Source organism: Rhinopithecus roxellana, chromosome 17 (genome assembly GCF_007565055.1).
Source record: "Rhinopithecus roxellana isolate Shanxi Qingling chromosome 17, ASM756505v1, whole genome shotgun sequence".
Classification (NCBI taxonomy): Eukaryota; Metazoa; Chordata; class Mammalia; order Primates; family Cercopithecidae; genus Rhinopithecus; species Rhinopithecus roxellana.
The window spans coordinates 79,445,903-79,456,254 of record NC_044565.1 but is presented as its reverse complement, the minus strand read 5'-3'; the positions used below and the strand labels follow the sequence as shown (position 1 = coordinate 79,456,254).

Genomic DNA, 10,352 nt, shown 5'->3' with positions numbered 1-10,352 from the left:
AGACAGTAGCGTCGGCAACAGCGGGACCAAGTACCGCGTGTAACTGACAGAAAGACACGCTCGCATCTCCCGCGGCGCCCCTGCCCCGTGCCCCCGCGCTCACAGAGACGCCCGGAACTCGAAGGTGCGGAGTCAGCCCGACTGTACCCGGCGCTCCCGCCGCCCCTTCTCCGGGCAGAGACAGCCGCGACCTCCCGCCGCGGCCACCACCCGGCGGGCACGGGCCGAGGAACTACAGCTCCCGGCAGGCCCCGCGCCGACCGCGCGCCCCCGTCCCCCGCGCGCCCCGGCCCCCCGCCCTCCGGCCTCAGGACGGGACGGGGAGGGAGGGAGGAAGGGGCGCCGGCGGCGGGCGGGATCCTGCGGGGCGCGTGAAGCCTCGCTGGCGCCTCGTCCGGGACTCAAACGCTGGCAAGCGCAGAGTTTCTCACGACGGGCCGAGCCTGCCACCGTAAGTAGTCGCCTCGGGGAGCGCCGAACAGACACCGAAAAAGTTCGCGCCGCCGCCGCCGCCGCTTTGTTCTCCCGGCCCGTCGGGCTGAGGCAGCGGCGGCCCCTCCCCCACCCCCCAACCCCCCCCCCCCCCCCCACCCCGCCACCCCACGCGGCGGCGGCGGCAGGGCTCGGACCCCGCGCCCGGCTGGGCGGCGTCAGCCGCGCTGGGCGGGAAGTTGGGGGAGCGCGCGGCGGGAGGTAGGCGGCTGAGGGGGAGCGGGGGCGCCGCCGCAGCCGCCAGCGGGGTCCAAGTTCCGGCGTCCGCGAGGAGGCCAACTTAGGTTTGCACTCCGCTGGCGACCACCGCGCCCGGCCCCGCGGAGGGGATCCGTTTCCCAAACTAGTTCCCGAAGCCAGACCCGCGGAACTCAAGAGTGCCGAATTTTGGAAGAACTTTTTCGTTTCATTTCCTCACTTTGCGTTGTGGTCGTCTCAAAGGGGTGAGTAAATGGTGCTTGGAGAATGTAAGCCCCCCGCCCCAGGATCCCTACTGCGTTTGGATTTGCGAGTTGCAGCGTTGTTCCGAGTTGCTCCCTCCTGGGAGGTTTTCCTTAAGATGAAACACTGAGGAGTGCGACTGTTTCTTTGAGCAATGAGAATAACCACATATACTACTGTGTTGCCGGTTGGGTATTTTATTTCAGGTGAACGCAGTCAGAGGCATAGGCCTTGCCGTCTGCATGCACACATATAATTCAAGCGACAAGTGTGTGCGCGACCTGCAGAGTTTTCCACACACACAGATTGATGGCCTGGACGTAACTGTGTGTTCAACCACACCCATCCCCACAGGAAATAAGATTATCGGTGTCATCTTTGATTAGGAAGGATAAGTTACACCCTGAACTACTGCTTGGTGCGACACAGCTTTTATGAGACGTAGCCACAAATGGAACAAGAACTTTTAAATGCCTTAATTTGTACCCTAGAAAATGTTATTTTATTCCTCTGACACTTTCTTTTTACCCTTCTACTTAATGTCGCGGTTCTTACATTTTTAGCGATTTTGATTTTCCTTAGCTTTGCTTCAGAAGGCGTCCGTAACGTTCCCCCGACTGAGATCTAGGCCAGTATTTCCTCTATCAACGAACCCTTTGCCTCCTTCCCTGTTAAGATTCCGAATTGAGATCAAGCATGGACATTCAGCCAAGAAGTTAGAAGATTTTCTAAAAGTAGGATTTGAAACGTGTCACGCAGAAACCGTGGAAGGTTTTGCTTCAGTGGGTAGTAATACAGTTGTGGTGGGCCTGAGCACGTGAGCTTGGAGTACTCCTTGACAAGCCAGGTGCCATCCTCGGTTCTGTAATTTAGTATATGGCATTTCACATTTCAGGGTGACTCAGGTTCTGTAATTTAGCATATAGCATTTCACATTTTAAGAATGCTGACGCGTATCTTAAGACTAATTTTTTAAGCATCCTAGATGATGTTGAGTCTTTTAGAGAAAATTTTAAGTTTCATTTTTTTAAAAGTATGTGGCCTTTCATCAGATAGCCACTTTAAAATAGAAATTTCTTTCTGTTAGTGGATTTAAACACTGCCCCACACACAGAACTTAATAAGTAAAACTTTTTGATATTACATTTTTAAAATTACGAATTGAAAACACCACATACAGAAAAATATGAATAGGTGGTCATTTAAATGCAGTTTTCTTAAGGGACATTTTGTTCTCATTTTTTAAAAGACTCTAAAGTTGAGAATACTATAGTGGAGTTAATTGTTCATTTTTAAAAGAAACAACTTGTACAGAGCTTGATATATAGGGAAATTATTTGCTAGTACAAGTTTTAATTTGATATAATGCTGCTTATAATTCACAATCTTCTGTGATGATTGTACTTTGAGTCTCGCTGATTGTGTAATTCAAATCGAACTTGCTGTATATGTATATATATGTATCTCTTTAAGTAGCCCTCTCAGGAAAAACTTGAGATATTGTGCTTATGAGATATTTTCATTTTAATGTAGGAAAAAAGTTTTTTCCACTTCTGTGGTTAGTTTATTGTGGCAGTATGTGAGAAATTGCTCTGGCTGTTAGCCAATCAGATTTCTTAGCTACTACTGGTGCAGAGATGAACATCTATCAAGCTCAACACAGATTCATTTTGCATTGCCAGACTGGCAGTCCATAATCTTATTACTGGATAAACTTTTCAGTTCCTGAGCAGAGCAGATATGGTGTGCTCTCTCAGTACTCTCTGACAGTGGAAGGACTGAGATTCAACTGTCACTGTGTCCAGATGAGCAGAGTTTTAGAGGAAACGATTTAGCAAATGGTGAGCTCTTAGGAGGAAAAGTATGTTAATCTAAAGTAATTGGTATTTTTGAAAATATATAAATCACTGTCGGGATTGCTACAAAATATGATTTTTTAAAAAACCAACGACATAGATCCTTGAGTTTTTAAATACAATATACAGTATAAAAGCAAGAACAATTATTAAGCAAAGTCAAACCTGTGTCAAAACATGGACATGGACTTCAGGATGCTGGTCAGAATTGCATTGAAAAAGGCCACATACTTTTACATGGTAGAAGAATACTTATATTAATACATGTCAAGAGGTGTGGACATAACCTTCTACGTCATGAGCATTTCTAGTACACAAAACTAAGTTGAACCTGGAAAACTCTTTACTGGAGGGAAGTCATGTTATAATAAATATTTTTATTCCAAGTAGGAAGAGCATTTTGTTTCTTCGCTTTAGCATTTACTGAGTATTGTACAAAAAGAATGCTGGCTACACTAAATAATGAGCTTCTTTTTGAAGAATTTAGTAACTAGATGCGTTTTGCCTTCCTGGAATCCTTTTGTCTGTCTCTTTGCTTCGTTGACTCTTGCTTATCCAGAGATCTCAGCTTAAATATTTCCTTAAAGGTACCTTTCCTGAGATCCCAGCTGGAATTGCGTCCCCTTAGTATACTCTGCCATATCACTTCTTGCAGTTTATAATTACCCAGCTGTTTGTATGAATGTTTTGTCTGTGTCTCACATCACACTTTGAATTTCGGAGAGAGCAGTGGCCATGTCTGTTTTGGTCGCTGCTATGTAACTCCAGTATCTCTCCTAACAGTCTGGTAAATAATAAGTACTCAATTAAGTATTTGTTAAATGGAAATACTGCTGTTAGAGCTTCTCCTAATTAGAGTGTTAAAAATGAGATAATGTGTGCATGGGGGAAAGGGAAGGAGAGGGAGAGGAAGTAGATAAACTTGTGATATTACCATGAGATAATCCTCAAGTAAGTCCTCTCACCTCCAGGGCCTTTGTTTCACCTTGTCTGTAATAATACGACAGACTGGGTTCAAGATGCCATTAATATCCTATCTTCTGATTCCATTAACAATGATAACGTATTATGTAAGCTCGTTTGAATGGGATATGTGACAGCTAGCTCCCCAAAAGAGTATTTCACATGTTCCAAATAAACCTATTAGAAATGCTTGCCAACTAGACGGTATTATTTAGAGCCTCGTACCCCTGTTAGAAACAAGCATATATAATTGGTATTGGTATATAGTTTGTAAATTAATAAGATGTACTATTCTTTCAGTTTTCTAATTGAAGCATAAAGACAAAATTAAGCAACATATCAGGGGTTCATGTAAGTTACAGTTATTAGAGTTAATAGTCTTAATATTTTGTACCCCACATCTTATTGCATCTTCCAGAATAAATCTGGGGTTCATAAACCAAACCGGGAGAGGGAAAACAGATGCAATGGGTGGGCAGAAATCTGACAACTCCTAGGTTTCTTCTATTTGTGTTAATGCTGAGACTTTTAAAAATCATTTTTATATGTAGTGTTTATTATGAATAGTTGTAATTAGTTCTGATAAATTAGTTGTATTAAACACTGTTATTTGGCTAATATTACTAGATATAATGGTGAGTGGCTCAGGCCTGTAATCCCAACACTTTGGGAGGCCGAGATGGGCAGATCACTTGAGGTCAGGAGTTCGAGACCAGCCTGGCCAAGATGAAACCCCGTCTTTACTAAAAATTCAAAAATGAGCCAGGTATGGTGGTGTGCACCTGTAATCCCAGCTTCTGGGGTGGCTGAGTCACAAGAATCACTTGAACCCGGGAGGCAGAGACTGCAGTCAGTGTCAAGATCGTACTCCAGCCTAGGCAACAGAGCAAGTCTTTGTCTCCAAAAAAAAAAAAAAAAAAAAAAAGTCATTAACTTGCATATAGTTTTATTCATAGATATTTTACTACTTTATTGTGATAGTTCAGCTTATAAAAACTCCTTAAGTCAGATATGTTATGGAGCTCATTACCTTGTGAGACAACCTGTTCCATTGTTAGGTTGTGGGATATGGAATAAAGTAGTAGAAAGAACTTGGGCTTTGGAGTCAGGGAAACTAGCCTGAATCTCATTTCTGTCGCTTACTAGCTATATAGTTACAGGCAAGCAACAACTTCTCTAAAATTCTCGTTTCTTTTCTGGAAAATAAAGTTAAATCTCCTAGAGTTGTTGCAAGGATTTAATGAAGTGTCATATCTCACTTTATGTGTTTAGCATAAAGTAAAGGTTTAGTTGTTAATTCCTTCAACTAATTGCTATGAAAATTACTAAAACTTACTGAGCGCTTACTGTTAGCCAGGTGTTGTTACAGACAGTTTGTACTCCGTAGCTCAATCCTTGCAACCTGTGAGGTTAAGTAAGAAGTGCTGTCATCTTCCTTTTTCGTCTACTCTCTGCAGTGATACTGAATAAAATCAATTCTCCTATTAACACTTATTCAAGTATTTGAAAACCACTTATTCTATTTGGTTTTGTTAAGCACATTTTTATCACATGACATTATTTTTACCTTCACATGCATGATTTAAAAAAAAAAAAAATCAGTATGGCTCTGAAAATGTGACCATAGATATAAACATAATAGTGATGTAGGCTAAGTAACAAGGAGTATACAGAAGGATGCTGATGTGTTCTCAGTGACCTAGGGCGTCATTAGCTCTTTGCATTAGCTCTTTTAGTCACCCATTAGCAGTTTGAATTAATCTTTTGCCTTGATAAACACCTCTCATATAAACTGCTTCCAAGTAAACATTTCACCATTTCTGTATTGCACATTTTGGGGAAACTAAATGCAAAGCTTTACACTTACCTTTAAATTTCAGTTTATTTTTAGTTTATTTCTCCCAGACTTCTTCAACCTGAGGATTTTATAAGCATATTCTTTATGCCTTTATTATCTCATAAATATATAAGGCTGAGGACAGCGTTTCAAGGCAGTTCTATAAAGACTTTCCTCATCAGGCCGGGCGCGGTGGCTCAAGCCTGTAATCCCAGCACTTTGGGAGGCCGAGACGGGCGGATCATGAGGTCAGGAGATCGAGACCATCCTGGCTAATACGGTGAACCCCGTCTCTACTAAAAAATACAAAAAACTCAGCCGGGCGACGAGGCGGGCGCCCTGTAGTCCCAGGCTACTCGGGAGGCTGAGACAGGAGAATGGCGTGAACCCGGGAGGCGGAGCTTGCAGTGAGCTGAGAGCCGGCCACTGCACTCCAGCCGGGGTGACCAGAGCGAGGACTCCGTCTCAAAAAAAAAAAAAAAGACTTTCCTCATCTAAGCTGACATAGAGCAACAAACTTAACTACACTAATGTCCAACCCACACTCCAGTAACATACTTACAAAGATAGCATGGACAATCATCTTGGATACTATTTTTGTCAGAATAAACTATCTTTTTTTTCTGGCTTTGCTAATTGTGTGGTCTTGGGCAAGTACTTTAATCTCTAAATCTCTGTTTTCTCAACCATGGAATGGGTTGCTGTGAGGGTTAAATGAGGTAATATGTATAAAGTGCTTAGAACAGTCTGACAGATAGTAAGAGCTTAATAAATGTAAGCTATTATTATTTTTTTCCCAGCTAAGAAGCTTAATAGTCATTATTTTCCAAGATGTAAATGTGGTTGACTTCTAGTGATCGTTATATTCTTCTCCAGTTATTCACAAACCATTTGCTTCATTATTTTTTATATTTGTAATTTCTGAAATTTGCTTTCCTGCTTCTCCAGCTACCAGAACTTGAAACCGCTCTACAAATCTCCAGGCCATGATTATATCTGTCTTTTTGAGCTCTTCCTCCAAGATTATAGGAGTCAGCTTTGTGATTACATTTGTGAATTGCTTTAGTAGTATGGAATGGATTGCATCTGGACCTAGAGACTCAAACTCACGTAAAGTTGTTATAGTCTTAGTCATTTGTCTCAGGTTTCAGTTCTCAGTGCCTTTCTGCCATTTTAGTTTAAAACTGTGGAGAAGATAAGCAAAATACAAGTTGAGCAGTCTGTCTTTCTGTGTGATTTCTCAACCTTAGCACCATCCTCTGAGCAGTGATTCTTAGTTCCTTGTTCTCTTTGAGAAATAGTGTGTTACTATGGAGACAGCACTGGGTAAGAAAGTATGAAACCTGGCTTCTAATTCCTGCTCCACCTATTTATTAATAGCCATGTGCTGCTGGGCAAGTTGCATTATCGCCTTGTGCTTCAATTTTCTTGTCTACAAAAATGATTTTTACCCTGTCAACTTTCAAAGAGTTATGAGGTAAAGTATGTGAAACATTTATAAACTATCAAGTGTTGTACATTGTATAAGATAGAATAATAATTTACTTGAAAGTAGCTATAAAAGCTTTTGTCTTCAGTGTTTTTTTTTTAAGTCTCAGTTTTTTCCTGAGCTTTCCCATTCCTAATACTATGGTTGTGTGCTTTTGTCCTTCTGTCATATTCGTCCTAATTTAACCCATTAACTACTCTGCAGAGCGTTACTCTGCAGCCACACTGGATGCTTTACTGTTTTTCTTCACTGAAATTATTTATGGGTATATAAATGGAACTTAGAAGGAGCCATAAATTATGAGCTGTTTCACGCCTAAGGCATGTGGGGGAGTCATACCTTTTTTTTTTTTTTTTTTAACTTTTTGACCTGTGCTTTCCTAAAAATTATGATACATATTTAACTATACCTACTGTTCTCTTTCTTACTGTTAGAAATGCTTTGTGGTCTACAGCCACACCACCCTAGATGTGCCTGATCTTGTCTGATCTTGTAAGCTAAGCATTGTTGGGCCTAGTTAGGACCTGGATAGGAGAAATCTCTTATGGTGAGATCCCTTTCTCTTATGTTCCTGTGACAAGTATGTCAGCTTTCACACTTGTTGATCATTTAACTGTTCAGTATATCCCCTCCTGCTTCCTTAGCCTTCTGAAAGGAATTTTTCAACAGAGGAAGTCAAGAGTCCTATTTTGGCAGAATTAGTATTTAAATATAAAAAATAATACCCTTATATTAGGAAAGTATTGTACATCTTTTGTGTGGTGAGGTGGTATGTATTGTATGTCTATGAAAATGTCAGTTTTACTCTTTTTTGTCACTTCTGTTTTTGATATAACTCAGTCAGGTAATTGTAAAATAAAAGTGTTTGGTCTTCATTGATTAAAAATAAAGTAGATTTTAAAAAATGTTTAATGTTTAAGTTTGAGGTATCAGTGTAGAGTGCGAAGGATATTTTTTTGAGCCTCTCCCTGAAATTATACCTATAGTAAAAAAAAGTTTTTGCTAACTAGCTAAAAATTGCTACCCATTAGGATTTATTAGTGAATTATAAGCATATGACCAAAAATTGTCATTTAAAAAAGTTATATTCTTATTTTTAAATTAATGTCAAATGAATATAAAGTGTTAAAAACCTTTAAAAAATTTCATTCCAGGCTGACTGTATATCAGAAAGCATCAACTTTTCTCAGTGGACCCATTCATCTAATGAAATATGCCTATACTATTTTAAAAAGCTTTGTACTTCATCATAGAAAAGTTCATACCCCCAGATGAAAATGAGGACATTTGAGAAGGTGATTTAAGGTATGGACATTTGAGAAGGTGATTTAAGGTGTGGACATTTGAGAAGGTGTCCTATCAAATTAGTGAACCAAAGGAAAATTACGGAATAGATTAATCCAAAACACTTACTGTTTTTTAAACGAAGAAGATTTCATCTTGACAGAAAAACTTTTATTCAATATGTATTTCCTGAAATTAAAGAGACAAGAACAGACTGAAAGGAAAATAGATTCGTAAATAAGCTACGTCAGCTCTATCCTGCTGAGGATAGCTCAGTGATGTTAAATCCTATACAAATCCCTGGTTGTCTTCCTACAGACAAGACTGTTTTTTGATGGGACTGATATTTAGAGAAATAGGACCTGTTGGGCATTCAACTCCTTGATAAAACTTGTAAGTATTGGCATGAGTGGCTTAAAAGAGGAAATAAAGAAGTTTTCAACTAAATCCAAAAGTGCAGTCATTTTGTTTACTGCTGTTATTTAAAAAACTTCATAACCATTGAAAAAGAATCGACAACTATAAGAATCGACAACTATTTTAAAAGATTAAAGAAAGGCAGATGTCTGCAAATAATTCCCCTCCATCAGCCCAGAAGTCTGTCTTACCTGCAGCTATTCCTGCTGTGCTTCCAACTGCTTCTCCGTGTTCAAGTCCTAAGACGGGACTCTCTGCCCGACTGTCTAATGGAAGCTTCAGTGCACCATCACTCACCAACTCCAGAGGCTCAGTGCATACAGTTTCATTTCTACTGCAAATTGGCCTCACACGGGAGAGTGTTACCATTGAAGCCCAGGAACTGTCTTTGTCTGCTGTCAAGGATCTTGTGTGCTCCATTGTTTATCAAAAGGTACTGTACATGCTGTTGTCAGTAGTAAATAATATTGTTACTGATGCTTTTCTATAAATTATACATGTACCAGTGAGTTAAGACATACTGATCCATGGATACTTTATTCTGTGCATTTTTGGAAGAGTTCTAATGGCCTCTGAGGCTAAAGTCTGAAATTTCAGAGTCTAGCTAATTGGAACATATATCCCAGATTTAAAATACATTTATTTGGCTGGATGCAGTGGCTCACGCCTGTAATCCCAGCACTTTGGGAAGCTGAGGCAGGCAGATCACCTGAGGTCAGGAGTTCGAGACCAACCTGACCACCATGTTGAAACCCCGTCTCTACTAAACCCGGTCTCTACAGGTGGTGGTAGGCACCTGTAATCCCAGCTACTCATGAGGCTGAGACAGGAGAATCGTGGGGCGTGGAGGTTGCAGTGAGCTGAGATAGTGCCACTGCACTCCAGCCTGGCACGGCGACAGAGTGAGACTCTGTCTGAAAACATAAAATAAAATACATTTATTCTAGCTTTGAAGAATCACTCTTCTGTTTGTCTCTTCAGAGCAGGAAAATCGTGTAGAGTCAAGGCGGCATAAGAAATCTCATTTGTTTTCAGAGAAAACAGGAGGTAGAGGGCACAAGGCCCCCTGGGACACAGTAGCTAGCTGCTGAGTCCCATGTCCATACCTTGTTATCTCTAGGTACCGTGTGTTCTGGCCTCTCTTTTTTTTATCCATTTCCTTCTCTTTAGATCTTGATTATTTTTCAGGACATTCAGAATCTTCCTAAACTGCCATTTAATATAGGACCATGCTCGCTCTCTGCCTTTTAAAAAATAGGTAAATTAATTTTGAATATACGACAAAATATTTGAAAATTCAGGGTGGTTTTATGTTGTTTCTCATTCATCCTCCTTCCCTGTACCATGCCATTTTCTTAAGGAACTTTAGCTAAATATCTTTAATAATCCCGATTTGATGGATGAGGTTAGTATGTTTTCTGTGTTACCAAAACAGTTCATATAGGTTGTATGAATTGGTTATATTTTATTTTTAGTAGATTTTACTGGATTTTCAAGCATGTTTCAGATTTGTTTCAAACAAATTGTAAACTTTCTATTTGCAAAAACCATCTCTCTGGGAATTGAGGCTCTT

General features: G+C 40.6%; 1 protein-coding gene across 3 annotated transcripts in view; it reads left to right on the top strand.

Annotated features, from left to right (window-relative positions):
- The first annotated feature begins 315 nt into the window (after positions 1-315).
- PRKD3 (protein kinase D3) overlaps positions 316-10,352 on the top strand; it is an 80,075-nt gene continuing 70,038 nt past the window's right edge. The window contains exons 1-2 of one of the 3 annotated variants that reach the window (XM_030921226.1): positions 333-451; positions 8,233-9,212. In XM_030921226.1, coding sequence (XP_030777086.1) covers positions 8,925-9,212 — 288 coding nt within the window. In that variant the 5' untranslated portion in view covers positions 333-451; positions 8,233-8,924. Of the gene's footprint in view, positions 452-716; positions 936-8,232; positions 9,213-10,352 lie in introns of those variants that run through there. The other 2 variants (XM_010373065.2, XM_030921227.1) reach the window with 2 other exon arrangements.